Source organism: Hemibagrus wyckioides, linkage group LG23 (assembly GCF_019097595.1).
Source record: "Hemibagrus wyckioides isolate EC202008001 linkage group LG23, SWU_Hwy_1.0, whole genome shotgun sequence".
NCBI classification, from domain to species: Eukaryota; Metazoa; Chordata; class Actinopteri; order Siluriformes; family Bagridae; genus Hemibagrus; species Hemibagrus wyckioides.
Window position 1 is genome coordinate 19,396,731 of NC_080732.1, and position 20,078 is coordinate 19,416,808.

General features: G+C 35.4%; 2 protein-coding genes across 2 annotated transcripts; one reads left to right on the forward strand and one right to left on the reverse strand.

Annotated features, from left to right (window-relative positions):
• Window positions 1-5,250: 5,250 nt before the first annotated feature.
• On the reverse strand, window positions 5,251-9,326 carry LOC131343975 (uncharacterized). The gene is made up of 8 exons (XM_058375869.1): window positions 9,219-9,326; window positions 8,238-8,591; window positions 7,673-7,927; window positions 7,427-7,529; window positions 7,217-7,271; window positions 6,599-6,705; window positions 6,376-6,480; window positions 5,251-5,317 (listed from the first exon to the last, which is right to left on the reverse strand). Exons 1-8 carry the CDS (start codon window positions 9,259-9,261, stop codon window positions 5,251-5,253), a joined length of 1,089 nt encoding a protein of 362 aa, XP_058231852.1. The 5' UTR covers window positions 9,262-9,326.
• Window positions 9,327-15,119: 5,793 nt separating this feature from the next.
• LOC131343976 (sialoadhesin-like) lies at window positions 15,120-18,190 on the forward strand. Its single transcript, XM_058375870.1, has 5 exons — window positions 15,120-15,162; window positions 16,400-16,756; window positions 17,067-17,321; window positions 17,437-17,536; window positions 17,672-18,190. The coding sequence occupies exons 1-5, from the start codon at window positions 15,120-15,122 to the stop codon at window positions 17,751-17,753; spliced, it is 837 nt and encodes a 278-aa protein (XP_058231853.1). The 3' UTR covers window positions 17,754-18,190.
• Window positions 18,191-20,078: the final 1,888 nt, after the last annotated feature.

Here is a 20,078-nt window from a genome sequence, read left to right on the forward strand (position 1 = left end):
TATGATAAAATAAATAGTCTTTAAATAGTAGAGAGAATGTAAAAGTGTTAATGGATGAATATAAATAAATTTGTGTGTGTGTGTGTGTGTGTGTGTGAGAGAGAGAGAGTTAGTAGATTTAGTGCCCTCTAGTGTGCACATTTTTAAATAGTTAATATAAATTATTATTTTGTATCTGTGTATTAACAGGATTATTAAAGATATAAATATTTACATATAACCTATAATATATACAAACAACAAATAACCTAATATATACAAACAAACATATATATATATATTTGTTGGTTTGTTTGTGTACCTGTATAAAATCTATGAATATATAGAGGTATAAATGTGTATTGTGTGCCAGTGGCGGACTGGGACAATAATTCAGGCCGGGAATTTGACCCAAGCCACCTTTCCGGCTGCTGTCAGATGATATTTAATGATATTTAATAATTAATTCATGTAATCCACCAGACTGCTAATCTTGTAGGGCAGCCCTATTAGTTGATGCAACAGGTAGACTACCAGACGAATTATAAATGAATAAATAGGCCTAAATAAACCCTCAAAAACTCACTAGGAATACACAATCTATACTACCACACCACAGACAAATATAAAATTGGCTTACACTTTTAAAAATGGGATAATAAAAGATACACGTTCAAATGTTGAAATATATATATATATATATATATATTATGTATTTCGAATGATTGAGTACAGTATATCAAAAGTAGCAGAAACACAAACAAACTTAACAAAAGCTACGACAGTGTAACAGATAACACAGATGTCCAATAACAGATGTCCACTCAATGGCATAAGAACAGACCAGTAAGAGTAAACAGTAAGAAATTAGCACTAGTACACCAAAAAAAGACTTTATAGTCATATTTAGCACTAGAAAATACTCTATACCCATCTCTAAACAGTGCGCTAGTTTGTCATTTTCTAACATGTCGCAACATGCTCTTTTAAAACTTCTATCATTATATTTTATAATAAATGTATTTTGTGAATATTGCTCGTCCATCTGCCAGATGATGATGTTAATGTCACTTAAATGTAATTCTGACTGATCTGCTCCCTTACTGGTGAACATGGCTGTGATTCTCCAGCACTTTGCTGCGTCTGTGGCCAGGGCTGTTCTCCTTTTTATACGCTCCCTCTCTGCTCCTCGTTTTCATTTGCGCTCCATTTTTTGCAAGATTGTTGAAGATATAAAGTATGTTTGACTTGAAGCGGTGCTGCAGAGACAGATCGGTGTATAGCATTAAAGTATCGTGAGAGCGGTTCAGAGCATATTCGAGCGCACGCGCTTAAGTCAGTCTCGCGGTACTTTGACGTCATATACCAACTTGGTCTACGCAGCGCCGCTTCACGTTAAACACACCTATTACCTGCCTCTGGAAATAGCCAATTAGGCAGTGCATCGCTGACGTTGGGTCATGTGGTGATGTAATTTTCACTCCGCGATTTCCTGATTCCAAAATTGAGAGGTCTGTCAAATCCTTCCTAGCTGCATGCCAGCCTATCAAGGTGATCAACTGCACAGGGGCAGGCCAGAACAACCGTCAGACCACTGGGAAATGTCCTGGTGCTCCTGATGGCCGGTCTGCCCCTGTTGTGTACAGTGCAGTAATGAGAAATATCAGATGATCAGGAACTTGAAAACACACAACATCTAAAACATCAGTATAACTTTATCACTCTCTTTTAATCTCCATTTATTTCTCTACACAGGTGTTCTCACTCAGGACAGAGAATTTGGTGTGAAATATCCTGATAAACCGATCTGTGCTGTGAGAGGATTCAGTGTCTCCATTCCCTGTAGTTATTCTTATCCACAAAATCATCAGGTGGAACAAAAGCTTTGGTGCTCGATGAACTCAAACACAGATTTCTGTTATAAACCACCGTATGTTTATAACAGCTCATCAAACACCAAGTCAGACTTTGAGTTCACTGGAGACGACAAATCAGACTGCACTTTGTTAATCCACAATGTACAGTTCAGTTATTCTGGAGAGTACAGATTCAGATTTATAACTAATGTGGACAGATTCACAGGTAAACCTGGAGTGACTCTACAAGTTACAGGTGAATGTTAATGATTAAAATAAAGATCCAAATTACATGAGAAGTGAAAGTAAATTCAATTAGAAAAAGTCCAAAAGTAATTTGATGAAGAAATCTCATGTAGCTGATGTTTATTACTCAATAACTAGATTTTTATCTGTGTGAGAAATCCTGAGTCACTGACATGGAGTCTTTCCTGCTCTCTGAAAAAGATTTAAAGGTGTCACTAATCAGGCTCAGTGGAAACGGAACCCTTAAACAAGGAGACTCGTTAAATCTGAGGTGTGATGTGAACTGTACACACACTTCCTCACAGTTTGTGTGGTCTAAGAACAACCAGAGCTTAAATACATCAGGACCTGTTCTTCACTTTCCTGCTGTAACCGTGAGGAATTCTGGGAATTACACCTGCACTTGGGAAACCGGCGAGACGTCAGGATCTGAAACCATCAGCCTTCACGTCGAGGGTGAGTCCATCTGATCACAACATTCCTGAATGTCTCAAATGATTACTGATGGAAATAATTTGATCATGATGTGCACTTACACTTCTATAACAAGTGACATGTTCAGATAATATTTACATGATAAATATCACTGGATTTAACAGATGACGACTCTGAACGTTGGTCAATCTGGATCATTGTTTTGGTGATCGCAGAGTGTCTTCGTCTCAGTCATCATAGGAGCTGTGATTCACAACAGGAGGTAAAACTCGGCATGTTTTTTACAATATAATCTACACAATTAAAAAACGATCACTTAAAGCATATAATTATGAAATTTAACAGCAATTCACATCATCTGTGCTGGTTGGTGATACTGGATGGTGATACTGGATGGCGATATTGTTCTAGACACTTGAGGGTCTGGTGTAAGAGTAAAACAAACATTTCATCATCATTATTTAAATAAATAGCAGGCAAATACATTAACATAGTAGTGAGTCTGATCATTATCATCACTGTTACTGTGTTCATTAATATTTAAAAAATTAAAAAAAGAGAAATAACTCATCACCTGTAGCATGAGCAAAAAACGTCACACAGCATTTACATTACCTCATATATACAGTTAAAAGGATTAAAATAGGATTTTGTTAGGGAAAAAAATCAAGCATTCTGCATGTATCTTATCTTATATATCTTCTACACATACACTATATTGCCAAAAGTATTCGCTCACCCATCCAAATAATCAGAATCAGGTGTTCCAATCACTTCCATGGCCACAGGTGTATAAAATCAAGCACCTAGGCATGCAGACTGTTTTTACAAACATTTGTGAAAGAATGGGTCGCTCTCAGGAGCTCAGTGAATTCCAGCGTGGAACTGTGATAGGATGCCACCTGTGCAACAAATCCAGTCGTGAAATTTCCTCGCTCCTAAATATTCCACAGTCAACTGTCAGCTGTATTATAAGAACGTGGAAATGTCTGGGAACGACAGCAACTCAGCCACGAAGTGGTAGGCCACGTAAACTGACGGAGCGGGGTCAGCGGATGCTGAGGCGCATAGTGCGAAGAGGTCGCCAACTTTCTGCAGAGTCAATCGCTACAGACCTCCAAACTTCATGTGGCCTTCAGATGAGCTCAAGAACAGTGTGCAGAGAGCTTCATGGAATGGGTTTCCATGGCCGAGCAGCTGCATCCAAGCCATACATCACCAAGTGCAATGCAAAGCGTCGGATGCAGTGGTGTAAAGCACGCCGCCACTGGACTCTAGAGCAGTGGAGACGCGTTCTCTGGAGTGACGAATCGCGCTTCTCCATCTGGCAATCTGATGGACGAGTCTGGGTTTGGCGGTTGCCAGGAGAACGGTACTTGTCTGACTGCATTGTGCCAAGTGTAAAGTTTGGTGGAGGGGGGATTATGGTGTGGGGTTGTTTTTCAGGAGCTGGGCTTGGCCCCTTAGTTCCAGTGAAAGGAACTCTGAATGCTTCAGCATACCAAGACATTTTGGACAATTCCATGCTCCCCACTTTGTGTGAACAATTTGGAGCTGGCCCCTTCCTCTTCCAACATGACTGTGCACCAGTGACCAAAGCAAGGTCCATAAAGACATGGATGACAGAGTCTGGTGTGGAGGAACTTGACTGGCCTGCACAGAGTCCTGACCTCAACCCGATAGAACACCTTTGGGATGAATTAGAGTGGAGACTGAGAACCAGGCCTTCTCGTCCAACATCAGTGTGTGACCTCACAAATGCGCTTCTGGAAGAATGGTCAAAAATTCCCATAAACACACTCCTAAACCTTGTGGACAGCCTTCCCAGAAGAGTTGAAGCTGTTATAGCTGCAAAGGGTGGACCGACGTCATATTGAACCCTATGGATTAGGAATGGGATGTCACTTAAGTTCATATGCGAGTCAAGGCAGGTGAGCGAATACTTTTGGCAATATAGTGTATATATACACAAAGTGTTATACACAAAGTGTATAACTTACACTTTGACACTGGACACTTTTGACACTTTATACAATAATTCCAGCACATGGACACTTTAATGATAAACACTGGATCACCTCAATATATGCCATATACACAAACATCCCTTCAAGTTCATGTCTGCATTTATGTGTATATATGTGTGTATACCACTTTGTTAGTGTGTATATATATATTTATTTATCTACTTGCACCTATATTTTCATATTTTTACACCTATTTTCATATTTTATTTTTTATTTATATTATATGTTTATTTACACCTATATTTTCATATTATATTTTATTTACTTTATTTTCTATTTTTATACTTTTAACATACTCTAGTTTTACTTTTATCTTAATTTTTTTTTATGGATCTCTTTCTCAAATACTTTTTATAAATGTTTACATGCCGGACAGTCGTGAAAAAACATTTCACTGCATACCGTACTGTGTATGTAAATGTATGTGACAAATAAAATGTGAATTTGAGTAACAAGAACTCACCCTCAGTGCTTGAACCCTAATTACAATAAAGAAATTACAAGAATTTAAGAATTGAAATGTCCTTCTGAACAGGATGTCTACAACAAATAAAATGACAAGTTCTATGATATTAGCAAGTCATAAATCATAAAGAGTTACATGGGGAAAATGGGAAAATACACTGGGAAAATGTCTGATGAGGTTTTATGATGATGATTAAATAAAACTCATCTGCACTGGGGTTGAATGAGGTGTGAAAGCATCATCAGGTTATTTTCACACTGCTGTAGATTACAGGATCGTTCTCCTCCTGCTGCTCAGTGTGACCACACCTGAAATGACACACAAACATGTTTATCAACCACAGACTCTGCATGTTGGTCTGCTTTTATGCTACACTTAAAATTTAAAAATTTCCTTGATCGAACAGATGGATTTTTCGCCTATGTCGGCAAACAAAATGTCGTCTCGGCAAAGTAGTTTACACAAAATGGTGGTTCGACTCTCTCACTAAACGAGGCCACCACGCAGTGACAAACTTTCGGGAAGCGTGGATTCAGATGTAAATGCGAGATGCAAAGCATTTGTTTCTAAAAATAAGAAAGAAAGGTCGTAATCTATACTTTCAGAAAATATAACTTTTTGGCTGTAGCTGGTTGGAAAGCGCAAATATATTGGGATGATCTTGGGAACTAATTTCTCAGGATGGTCATATGCAAATAAAGTTTGCACCTATAGAAACTGTATTCATCCGTGCATTTCGTGGATGTCACCTAATTAATATTCATGAACCCAAAACCCAAAACCCATAGTTACATGCACTGGGAAAATGTCTGACGAGGTTTTATGATGATGATTAAATAAAACTCATCTGCACTGGGGTTGAATGAGGTGTGAAAGCATCATCAGTGGTTTCTTTTTGTGGTTTCTTGCTAACACACGTACATTTAAAGATATAAGAGAGGCTGGTGAGGAAACGACTGTTTATAGCTGTGACGGCGTCAGTCAGAACAGGAACTAAAGTCATTTCACAGATGTTCAAGAGCAATTGAAAGCAATTATAAACTTCTAAAAAGTATTCATGTTCTTTAATAATGAAAACTGGTTAATTGTGGTGGTTTAAGATGAATAAAACATGCTGTTATTGATAAAAATGCAATAACAGCCCACCACTGAGTGTTTTATTCCTTATTTCTTAGCTAAATATCACACTGTGAGTTTAGAGAATGAACAATGAGAACACACACTGCTTTTACAATTCTCCTTTAGTCTCACTTTAACCCGCCACTGTTTTCCATAACAGCTTAAATCACACGCTGCTTTTGAAGTCATTCATTTGTGTTCATTCTTAAGTCATGAATTTGTGGATATTTTATGTTTTCCTTCTTACTGTTTGGTTCCTTTGTTGGGTTTGATCCACACAGGAGCATAAATCACTCCTCCTTTATCTTCTTCATCTTCTTCATCAGGCTGAGGGTCTCGGTTTAGCTGTGAACTACGAGAAAGAGAGAAAAACCCCACAGCTAACACAGTGTACGTTTTTACAATTCTACAACATATTAAACTGTATTTTAAAAGCAAGCTCCACTCTATACTCTCTCTATATTTTTTACCCTTCGGTTGCTGCTTGTTTTTGGACAGACGAGTAAGTCACTTCCTCCTTGTTCAACATTTCTTCATCAGTAAGATGAGAAACGTGAGAGCTGAACTGTGGCTTTGTCTGTAAAAACACAACACTCTCATCATCAGATTTAAAGTACAGCAGTGTAGGAAAAATCAGTAACACTTTATTGGTCCAGTTCCATTAACACTTGATGTTTAGTAGACGATCAACTCATCCACAGTCCTGTCAGAATTTCAGCTCCAGTTCGTGTAACGTCACTTTAGACTCAAGGCCTAAACTACTGCAGAGTATACACATAAAAATACAGGAATTTTCTGTAATTTCCCCAAAATGTAGATTTTAAAGTAATCCCTTATAAATAATTCCTCAGTATGATGTAAGAAAGTTCAGTGAAATAATAAAATTAGGACAAAAAACTGGGGAAAAGCAGAACTACATGCATTTAAAATCTATATAAACAATTCAAATACACTTCAGTTGTCATGAGGTCTCCAGAACTCTACATTTAGTGTGTATTAAAGTGTAGATGTAAAGTTTTACCACTTTAAGTATGTAGTACGCTTTTTAAAGGTACACTTAAAGACACATGTCTTTGAGAAGGTCTTACCCGTGTTTTCTCTCCACTTTCCCCCACGATTTCTTCTGGAGCTTTAAATTTCCTCCTAACAGAAGCAGGAAAACACACAGTGCACATGGACATGCTCCAGAATTCACCCTGTGATCTCATACATCTCAATTAAACAGAGTAAGGAACAATACTGTACATGTTAAATATTGCTGTGTAGATTGGAATGTATGGAAACATGCCGAGTTTTACCTCCTGTTGTGAATCACAGCTACTGAGACGAGGACACTCACTCCGGCAATCACCAAAACAATGACCCAGATTAACCAATGTTCAGGATTTTCAGGGGCGTCACCTGTTAAATCCAGTGATATTTATCATGTAAATATTATCTGAACATGTCACTTGTTATAGAAGTGTAAGTGCACATCATGATCAAATTATTTCCATCAGTAATCATTTGAGACATTCAGGAATGTTGTGATCAGATGGACTCACCCTCGACATGAAGGCTGATGGTTTCAGATCCTGATGTGACGTTGGTTTCCCAAGTGCAGGTGTAATTCCCAGAATCCCTCACGGTTACAGCAGGAAAGTGAAGAACAGGTCCTGATGTATTTAAGGGCTGGTTGTTCTTAGACCACACAAACTGTGAGGAAGTGTGTGTACAGTTCACATCACACCTCAGATTTAACGAGTCTCCTTGTTTAAGGGTTCCGTTTCCACTGAGCCTGATTAGTGACACCTTTAAATCTTTTTCAGAGAGCAGGAAAGACTCCATGTCAGTGACTCAGGACTGAGAGGGGGCTAATAATTATAATACACTCGTGTCCTAAAGTATCAAACAAAACTCCATCATTCTTCACTAATATAAGTACAAATTTATGGAGCTATTGATTTAAAGAGTTTATTGAGAGATCATAATTAGCCAGCAGGATATTCAAGTAGATTTAAGTTTAAATGATGTCTTCTTGAATAATGTCCTCTGATAATCCAGTAAAGAGAGTACAGTATACAAATGAAACAATAATTTCATATCTTAATTTTAATCTTCAACATTTACCTGTAACTTGTAGAGTCACTCCAGGATCACCTGTCCATCTGTCCCCATTAGTTATAAATCTGAATCTGTACTCTCCAGAATAACTGAACTGTACATTGTGGATTAACAAAGTGCAGTCTGATTTGTCGTCTCCAGTGAACTCAAAGTCTGACTTGGTGTTTGATGAGCTGTTATAAACATACGGTGGTTTATAACAGAAATCTGTGTTTGAGTTCATCGAGCACCAAAGCTTTTGTTCCACCTGATGATTTTGTGGATAAGAATAACTACAGGGAATGGAGACACTGAATCCTCTCACAGCACAGATCGGTTTATCAGGATATTTCACACTCCATCTGTCCTGAGTGAGAACACCTGTGTAGAGAAATAAATGGAGATTAAAAGAGAGTGATAAAGTTATACTGATGTTTTATATGTTGTGTGTGTATCTGTATACTGTATATCTGTATATTTACAAAAAAATTACTTTCTATCTGTACAGTCCTTTTCATCAGATTTTATTTTACTTTACACATTTAAACAAATTCTCAGATGAATGTTAGACAGAAACACTACAACTCATTTCTAATGATAGAGACACGACAGCCCTGTGGTTTATATATACACACATACAAACTCAGACTTCTAGATCTAGAACTTATTAGTTTGGATTTTACTCAATAATTTATCTGTAAATATTCATGTTTAAAGCTCTTACTAAGCCACAGCCCTGTAGTGAGCTAATCTTGTTAAATAATCCTGAATGATTAATAATTTATTCTGTATATCAGGATTGTAACAGTGCAGCTGAAACTAACTTACTGCTAAATCACCTTCAGAAATCTTTCATCAGATGAAAAGGAAATGTTCACTAGCATTAGACAGAATAATGTGTGTGTAAGTGTATGATCCAGTAAGTGAGCGTACACACTGCAACATCAATCAGCAAACAATAAAACTCTGAACAATAATTCTGTCTAAGAGTGAGATGATGTTTCATACCGGACAGCACGAGCAGAATCAGAGCCAAGTGCAGCGTCTTCATCTCTTCTTCAGTAACAACTTCACACACTCAGTGTTGGCTCTGAATATACACACTGACCTCACTGATGTGATCATGAGGTTTGAGAAGTAAAAGCTGTTCCTGGAAAAAAGACCAAAAAAGTTTGCACCTAATATAGCTACAATACCACAAGAACATCAAACCATAGAACAGGAATCTGGGCAGAAGCCTCATGCAGTATTTATTCTATGTCCTGTGATCAATTTCCACAGAAGTTGAAGGGGAAAGGGGATTAGTGGCCATGTTTGTATTGTGTTTGTAAATGTGTGGGCAATATGAAATGTTGGGCAAATAAAATCAAAAAAAGAAATACTGGAATGTATGGGTTTGTTTGGGGGGCAACAGGGCAAGATTTATAAGATTGTAAACAATATGATCAAAATTTACAAGAGGTTTAAAGTTTTTCCCCCAACACAGAGGTTCAAAACACCACACAGTTTAACCCAGTAAACACATTAAACCCAGTAAACACATTAAACCCAGTAACACATTAAACCCAGTAAACACATTAAACCCAGTAAACACATTAAACCCAGTAAACACATTAAACATTAAACCCAGTAAACACATTAAACCCAGTAAACACATTAAACCCAGTAAACACATTAAACATTAAACCCAGTAAACACATTAAACCCAGTAAACACATTAAACCCAGTAAACACATTAAACCCAGTAAACACATTAAACATTAAACCCAGTAAACACATTAAACCCAGTAAACACATTAAACCCAGTAAACACATTAAACATTAAACCCAGTAAACACATTAAACCCAGTAAACACATTAAACCCAATAAACACATTAAACATTAAACCCAGTAAACACATTAAACCCAGTAAACACATTAAACATTAAACCCAGTAAACACATTAAACCCAGTAAACACATTAAACATTAAACCCAGTAAACACATTAAACCCAGTAAACACATTAAACCCAGTAAACACATTAAACATTAAACCCAGTAAACACATTAAACCCAGTAAACACATTAAACATTAAACCCAGTAAACACATTAAACCCAGTAAACACATTAAACATTAAACCCAGTAAACACATTAAACCCAGTAAACACATTAAACCCAGTAAACACATTAAACATTAAACCCAGTAAACACATTAAACCCAGTAAACACATTAAACCCAGTAAACACATTAAACATTAAACCCAGTAAACACATTAAACCCAGTAAACACATTAAACCCAGTAAACACATTAAACATTAAACCCAGTAAACACATTAAACCCAGTAAACACATTAAACCCAGTAAACACATTAAACATTAAACCCAGTAAACACATTAAACCCAGTAAACACATTTAACATTAAACCCAGTAAACACATTAAACATTAAACCCAGTAAACACATTAAACCCAGTAAACACATTAAACCCAGTAAACACATTAAACCCAGTAAACACATTAAACATTAAACCCAGTAAACACATTAAACATTAAACCCAGTAAACACATTAAACCCAGTAAACACATTAAACCCAGTAAACACATTAAACCCAGTAAACACATTAAACATTAAACCCAGTAAACACATTAAACATTAAACCCAGTAAACACATTAAACCCAGTAAACACATTAAACCCAGTAAACACATTAAACATTAAACCCAGTAAACACATTAAACCCAGTAAACACATTTAACATTAAACCCAGTAAACACATTAAACCCAGTAAACACATTAAACCCAGTAAACACATTAAACCCAGTAAACACATTTAACATTAAACCCAGTAAACACATTAAACCCAGTAAACACATTAAACCCAGTAAACACATTAAACCCAGTAAACACATTTAACATTAAACCCAGTAAACACATTAAACCCAGTAAACACATTTAACATTAAACCCAGTAAACACATTAAACATTAAACCCAGTAAACACATTTAACATTAAACCCAGTAAACACATTAAACATTAAACCCAGTAAACACATTAAACCCAGTAAACACATTAAACATTAAACCCAGTAAACACATTAAACCCAGTAAACACATTAAACCCAGTAAACACATTAAACATTAAACCCAGTAAACACATTAAACCCAGTAAACACATTAAACCCAGTAAACACATTAAACATTAAACCCAGTAAACACATTAAACCCAGTAAACACATTTAACATTAAACCCAGTAAACACATTAAACCCAGTAAACACATTAAACCCAGTAAACACATTAAACCCAGTAAACACATTTAACATTAAACCCAGTAAACACATTAAACATTAAACCCAGTAAACACATTAAACCCAGTAAACACATTAAACCCAGTAAACACATTAAACCCAGTAAACACATTAAACATTAAACCCAGTAAACACATTAAACATTAAACCCAGTAAACACATTAAACCCAGTAAACACATTAAACCCAGTAAACACATTAAACATTAAACCCAGTAAACACATTAAACCCAGTAAACACATTTAACATTAAACCCAGTAAACACATTAAACCCAGTAAACACATTAAACCCAGTAAACACATTAAACCCAGTAAACACATTTAACATTAAACCCAGTAAACACATTAAACATTAAACCCAGTAAACACATTAAACCCAGTAAACACATTAAACCCAGTAAACACATTAAACCCAGTAAACACATTAAACATTAAACCCAGTAAACACATTAAACATTAAACCCAGTAAACACATTAAACCCAGTAAACACATTAAACCCAGTAAACACATTTAACATTAAACCCAGTAAACACATTAAACATTAAACCCAGTAAACACATTAAACCCAGTAAACACATTAAACCCAGTAAACACATTTAACATTAAACCCAGTAAACACATTAAACCCAGTAAACACATTAAACCCAGTAAACACATTAAACCCAGTAAACACATTTAACATTAAACCCAGTAAACACATTAAACCCAGTAAACACATTTAACATTAAACCCAGTAAACACATTAAACATTAAACCCAGTAAACACATTAAACCCAGTAAACACATTAAACATTAAACCCAGTAAACACATTAAACCCAGTAAACACATTAAACATTAAACCCAGTAAACACATTAAACCCAGTAAACACATTTAACATTAAACCCAGTAAACACATTAAACCCAGTAAACACATTAAACCCAGTAAACACATTAAACATTAAACCCAGTAAACACATTAAACCCAGTAAACACATTAAACATTAAACCCAGTAAACACATTAAACCCAGTAAACACATTTAACATTAAACCCAGTAAACACATTAAACATTAAACCCAGTAAACACATTAAACATTAAACCCAGTAAACACATTAAACCCAGTAAACACATTAAACATTAAACCCAGTAAACACATTAAACATTAAACCCAGTAAACACATTAAACCCAGTAAACACATTAAACATTAAACCCAGTAAACACATTAAACATTAAACCCAGTAAACACATTAAACCCAGTAAACACATTAAACATTAAACCCAGTAAACACATTAAACCCAGTAAACACATTAAACATTAAACCCAGTAAACACATTAAACATTAAACCCAGTAAACACATTAAACCCAGTAAACACATTAAACATTAAACCCAGTAAACACATTAAACATTAAACCCAGTAAACACATTAAACATTAAACCCAGTAAACACATTAAACCCAGTAAACACATTAAACATTAAACCCAGTAAACACATTAAACATTAAACCCAGTAAACACATTAAACCCAGTAAACACATTAAACATTAAACCCAGTAAACACATTAAACATTAAACCCAGTAAACACATTAAACCCAGTAAACACATTTAACATTAAACCCAGTAAACACATTAAACATTAAACCCAGTAAACACATTAAACCCAGTAAACACATTAAACATTAAACCCAGTAAACACATTAAACATTAAACCCAGTAAACACATTAAACATTAAACCCAGTAAACACATTAAACCCAGTAAACACATTAAACCCAGTAAACACATTAAACCCAGTAAACACATTTAACATTAAACCCAGTAAACACATTAAACCCAGTAAACACATTAAACATTAAACCCAGTAAACACATTAAACCCAGTAAACACATTAAACCCAGTAAACACATTTAACATTAAACCCAGTAAACACATTTAACATTAAACCCAGTAAACACATTAAACCCAGTAAACACATTAAACCCAGTAAACACATTTAACATTAAACCCAGTAAACACATTAAACCCAGTAAACACATTAAACCCAGTAAACACATTTAACATTAAACCCAGTAAACACATTAAACCCAGTAAACACATTAAACCCAGTAAACACATTTAACATTAAACCCAGTAAACACATTAAACCCAGTAAACACATTAAACCCAGTAAACACATTAAACCCAGTAAACACATTTAACATTAAACCCAGTAAACACATTAAACCCAGTAAACACATTAAACCCAGTAAACACATTAAACATTAAACCCAGTAAACACATTAAACATTAAACCCAGTAAACACATTAAACCCAGTAAACACATTAAACATTAAACCCAGTAAACACATTAAACCCAGTAAACACAGTAAACCCAGTAAACACATTAAACCCAGTAAACACATTAAACCCAGTAAACACATTAAACCCAGTAAACACATTAAACCCAGTAAACACAGTAAACCCAGTAAACACATTAAACCCAGTAAACACAGTAAACCCAGTAAACACATTAAACCCAGTAAACACAGTAAACCCAGTAAACACATTAAACCCAGTAAACACATTAAACCCAGTAAACACATTAAACCCAGTAAACACATTTAACATTAAACCCAGTAAACACATTAAACATTAAACCCAGTAAACACATTAAACATTAAACCCAGTAAACACATTAAACCCAGTAAACACATTAAACCCAGTAAACACATTAAACCCAGTAAACACATTAAACCCAGTAAACACAGTAATTCAAGTTCACATTCAAGTTCAAGTCTTTCAGTTCATGCACTTTTTTTTTCTTTTTTTTCTTCTTTAGTTCAAGTCCCTGTTCGGGCGCCACTTCTGTAACGGTGGCGACACCCAATGCAATATTTTAAATAAAATAATACTAGTTCGGGCGCCAGACAGGGGTTAGCCTGTCAAAATAATTAAATGATTAAATTAAATGATTAACCAAATAACCCAGATTGCCATCAAATGCCACCCATTACATACAATATTATTATACACATACATACAAGGGATTTTGGCCAAAACTTATATATCTTTCGGTTCTTACACACCTTCTTCATTTCCATAAAGATTTATTTATTTATTGTCAGAATCTTCTGGTTCACTCGGAGAAGAACCCTGAGCCATGCTGCTGCCTCTACCTCTGCTGATATCAGGGAAGATATTGCTAAAGAACCACACAGAGACAGTGACTGAAGAGCAAAAGTCTTTGTCTTATTAAGTATTTTTCTTGCAGTAAATGCTGGTTGATGGAGATGTGGCTGACTGCATTATATCGCACTGACATTAGAAACGTGGAACAGTGAAGAAAAACCTTCTTTAAGCAGGTCTATTTAAACTGAATGTTAATACTGTGTAAATATTTCACTGGTTAAAGTTTGGACACATGAATTTTTATCGTGTGAGGGGACAAAATGCTGCATGAGGCCTCTGTCTGTCGTCCTCTTCTAAATGTTTGATGTTCTTCTGTTGTTGTAGCTATATTGGGTGCATTTTTTTTCATTTTCCTTCTTTTTTTCTTTCAGGAACAGCTTTAACTTCTCGAAAGCTCATGGCCAAGTCAGTGAGGTCAGTGTGTATATTCAGAGCCAACACTGAGTGTGTGAAGTTGTTACTGAAGAAGAGATGAAGACCCTGCACTTGGCTCTGATTCTGCTCGTGCTGTCCGGTATGAAACATCATCTCACTCTTAGACAGAATTATTGTTCAGAGTTTTATTGTTTGCTGATTGATGTTGCAGTGTGTACGCTCACTTACTGGATCATACACTTACACACACATTATTCTGTCTAATGCTAGTGAACATTTCATTACTGTCTGATAAAACGCTTCTAATGATGATTTTAAGTAAGTTTCAGTTTGGTTGAGTCAATAATCATGATTAAACACATTAGTAATGAACTTGCTCATGTCCTTGACTCTCAGTGCACTGATAAGATCAAGCTCTATTTGTGTGTGTGTGTTTTCTTTAGTCCATTGCACATACAGAAGCCATTATTTCGATTCACATGATTAACAGAGCCACTGTAAGTGCAACACAAAGACAAAAGCAGTTCTTTCCATCTAACCTTTGACCTTTAATTAACTGAAAGACAGAAAAGACTGAGCTCCAGGTAGCTGTACTACATTTCAGACAGGTTACTGATAAAACCATTCATATCATCATGTGACGAATGTGTCAGTTTTTCCCCAGAGGTCATATTAAGATGATATTTAATGAGGAGTCGTGTTTGTCGTGTTTTGCTTCTTTTGAAAGGTCTTTATGATGGCAGTAAAATCATGCAGTAGTTGAAAGAGATACTGAGACGTAGCTTTTGAAAGAGTGACAGAGACACATGACACTTTTAAGATAAGATAAAGAGTCTTGAAATAGTGCAGAATATTGAAAAGTGTTAATGGATAAATCTGAATAAATCTGCTCCTTTTAAACAGCTGTACAGAATCGTCATAGAACTGATCTGTTCATCTGATTTTTGTAGATTTTAGGTTAATTAAAATGTATTTATTCACAACCATTTATTTATTTATTACTGAATTGTATAATTTATAATTTAAAAATATCTGTAGATGTCCGCACGTGTGATTCAGTAGATTTAGTGCCCTGTAGTGTGCACATTTTATGAATAGTTAATAAATATAATTTATCATTTTCTATCTGTGTGTATTAACAGGATTATTAAAGATATAAATATGTACAGAAATACACCTATATTTATATAAAGTTTCTTTGTTTGTTTGTTTATGTCTCTGTATAAATGTATGAATATATCGATGTATAAAGGTGTATTGTGTACAGTGCAGTAATGAGAAATATCAGATGATCAGGAACTTGAAAACACACAACATATAAAACATCAGTATAACTTTATCACTCTCTTTTAATCTCCATTTATTTCTCTACACAGGTGTTCTCACTCAGGACAGAGAATGGAGAGTGAAATATCCTGATAAACCGATCTGTGCTGTGAGAGGATTCAGTGTCTCCATTCCCTGTAGTTATTCTTATCCACAAAATCATCAGGTGGAACAAAAGCTTTGGTGCTCGATGAACTCAAACACAGATGTGTGTCTAAACCCACCGTATGTTTATAACAGCTCATCAAACACCAAGTCAGACTTTGAGTTCACTGGAGACGACAAATCAGACTGCACTTTGTTAATCCACAATGTACAGTTCAGTTATTCTGGAGAGTACAGATTCAGATTTATAACTAATGTGGACAGATGGACAGGTGATCCTGGAGTGACTCTACAAGTTACAGGTAAATTTTAAAGATTAAAATTAAGATGTGAAATTATTGTTTCATTTGTATACTGTACTCTCTTTACTGGATTATCAGAGGACATTATTCAAGAAGACATCATTTAAACTTAAATCTACTTGAATATCCTGCTGGCTAATTATGATCTCTCAATAAACTCTTTAAATCAATAGCTCCATAAATTTGTACTTATATTAGTGAAGAATGATGGAGTTTTGTTTGATACTTTAGGACACGAGTGTATTATAATTATTAGCCCCCTCTCAGTCCTGAGTCACTGACGTGGAGTCTTTCCTGCTCTCTGAAAAAGATTTAAAGGTGTCACTAATCAGGCTCAGTGGAAACGGAACCCTTAAACAAGGAGACTCGTTAAATCTGAGGTGTGATGTGAACTGTACACACACTTCCTCACAGTTTGTGTGGTCTAAGAACAACCAGCCCTTAAATACATCAGGACCTGTTCTTCACTTTCCTGCTGTAACCGTGAGGGATTCTGGGAATTACACCTGCACTTGGAAAACCGGCGAGACATCAGGATCTGAAACCATCAGCCTTCACGTCGAGGGTGAGTCCATCTGATCACAACATTCCTGAATGTGTAAAATAATCAGTGCAGGAAAAAATAAACTTGTATTGACTTTAATATTTAAATCTTCACTACTGTTCTTTCTGTTGAACAGATGAAATGATTTATGGAGAAATGTATAATTCATGGCCCTTCTGGATGGTTGTCATGGTGACAGCTGGACTGATTTTGGTTGTTGTGATTTACAGCAGGAGGTAAAACTCAGAATATTTCCATACATTACGATTTATACAGTCTTAAAAAGTCACATTATTATTATTATTATTATTGTTGTTGTTGTTATCAGTGTGTGTTTTGTGTCTCTTAAATGAGTGTGTGTGTGATTACAGACACGTCCACACTGAGCAGCTGAAGGAGGACGATTCAGACATCTACACCACAGTACAGTACAATACATTCACCATGAACTGATCTCACTTTCACACCTCACTTACTTCATTCCACAGTTGATAATATTCCTATAACAGCACGTCCCACAAGTGTGTTATTCCTCTTACACCACACTGATGTCTTAATTATTCTCTATTAAAGATGGACTCGATATTGAAGATGACGGAAAACGTAAAATTTTATATTTTAATTGTAAACAGGTTTAAAGCTCTGATCCTGGAGACTCCTTAGATAAATGTTACTAAACGTTTCCTTACAAAAACCTTCACAATGTCAACAATTATTTTTAGTCTGTTTATGTGGAGCATCCAGTCCCTGTGAATGAGCTGTTACTATAGAAACGATACCGTATCAGAAGGAGTGCATTAATCTGAATATAAAGCTGTGATGTGAAGCTGCACTAGTGTCAGAGCTGCTGTTATAGAAAATTAATCAACACCTTCTGACCAATCAGGATCCAGAACTCGACAGTGCTGTGCTGAAAGTTGGTTCAGAAACAAGTGCTACTGATACTGAGCTTCAGCTTTTTATCACTTACCGCTTTTATCACTTATCACTTACTGCTTTTAATAGTTTTTCCTGCTGTTTTGCTTCTTGTTGTATAAAGTAACTTATAGATGAGTTATTAAATGAATTTGTGATGATGCATAAATCATGTAAGCTATATTTTTAACCGTATCTGCATCATGTAACATTTCCAAGTCAACAATAATTAACTGAAGTGATGTTACTGATTCTTCCAGATTCATAGTCAAATAAATAAATAAGTTTTTAAAAATTCTCATGCGAATAAAGGTTCTGTTATTTATCATTTATTAATCTGACTCTTATATTCTCTAGTCTGATCTTTTAAGAAATAAATGTATAAATGTTTCTGTGTGATTTCATTTCTAGATCTTAGAACTGAATTAAATTGATCTAGCGCTTTAAATTGATCAATACCGCCCTCTAGTGGAGAAGAACTGAAACGCTCCTGAAGCTCTATATTCAACACATGGAGAATTTCTGCAGTGATTAATGTGACTAATTAAAGTGACTAATTTCTTAATGGCACTTTTACATGTTTACAATTGATATGAATAATATATAATTTCAGTTTTATGCTAACAAAGTGAGCTATGCTGAAGTAAAAACCACCTCCAGTATCAACAGTATATAAAAGGAAGCTAACGTTAGCTCACCACAGCTGTAAAAGTTCATTAATATCTAAAATGATAGACTGTGTTGGTATAATTTCCACAGATTTATTGATTTTAACATCGTCAGGAAAAGATTTCACAGCTTTTAGTCACGACTGACCTAAGCTACTATTTTATAGCTGACATTATCCATAATCAAAATTTAACCAAAACAAAATCAAATGTAATCAAAACTAATGTGGAAATATAAATATAACAATAACCAAGAGTCAACATTTACACTTGACCTCTTTTCAGGGTTTTCATTTAGCTCTACCCGTGTGAAGAAGTGCTCTTATATCCTCTGCTTGTTCTGTCAGAGCAGTTCATTTAAAACTGAGAGACTGACTAACCTTAACAAGATATCTGAGTGTTCACTTCATTCATACAGTTAATAAATGATTATAAAACTGAGCTAGTGTTAGCTGCCTTGGTTTGGTCATTTCATCCACTCCTGTTGGTTTGCTAGTTATAATATCAGCACAGCGAGCTACAGCTTAGACATTAAAATGAACAACATACCGGGAAAAACTGCCAGAAATCCCATGGAAAAGTGATTGATCTTTATTGAGAGCATATAGCAGGTCGTTATGAAGTGATGTGTGTTAGTTTGATCAACTAACATATTGAACTGTCCATTTTATAATGGATTATAAACTCCTGGCTGAATTATACTGACAGATATAGTGACTTTTAAACTGAATAACAAAATTTATTTATTTGTTTATAGCTTTTATACGCATTGACACTGAATTGTTGTGTATTAGTTTTATTAGGTATTTATTTAAAATATTTGTTTTGTAGTAAGTTTTGGTCTCTGTTGTGTAGGAGCTCGCGCACGCTCGCTTTCCGCTTTCAGTGCTATTACCGCTAAGTATCTAAAAGCCGCGACCCTGCCTTTTACGTGCGGATAAATGAACCGTGCTTTCAGAAAGAGCGGCTGGTTTAACCGCAGTGCTGAGGGTCTGTTAGAACAGTTCACAGATCAACAACACACGGCTTTGTTACAGAACTTTCCAGAACCTCGGGTACGTGTCGGAAATGTGCGCGTTCCTGAGGCTCGACTGTAATGGACGACTCCTTCAATCACTTAATCAACCACACCCTTTTATTTATCACCAAATAAATCAAACGATAGATTTATCACAAGGAGAAATATTAGGGGAGA

Bases quoted from the DNA above. Each gene is read 5' to 3' on its own strand.
- LOC131343975 (XM_058375869.1), bottom strand. From the start codon at position 9,261: ATGAAGACGCTGCACTTGGCTCTGATTCTGCTCGTGCTGTCCG. The intron at 6,706-7,216 runs GTAAGACCTTCT...GTGTTTTTACAG, and splicing joins AAAGTGGAGAGAAAACACGG to ACAAAGCCACAGTTCAGCTC. The intron at 6,481-6,598 runs GTAAAAAATATA...TCTTTCTCGTAG, and splicing joins AAACAAGCAGCAACCGAAGG to TTCACAGCTAAACCGAGACC.
- LOC131343976 (XM_058375870.1), top strand. From the start codon at position 15,120: ATGAAGACCCTGCACTTGGCTCTGATTCTGCTCGTGCTGTCCG. The intron at 16,757-17,066 runs GTAAATTTTAAA...TCTCTGAAAAAG, and splicing joins AGTGACTCTACAAGTTACAG to ATTTAAAGGTGTCACTAATC. The intron at 17,322-17,436 runs GTGAGTCCATCT...TCTGTTGAACAG, and splicing joins CATCAGCCTTCACGTCGAGG to ATGAAATGATTTATGGAGAA.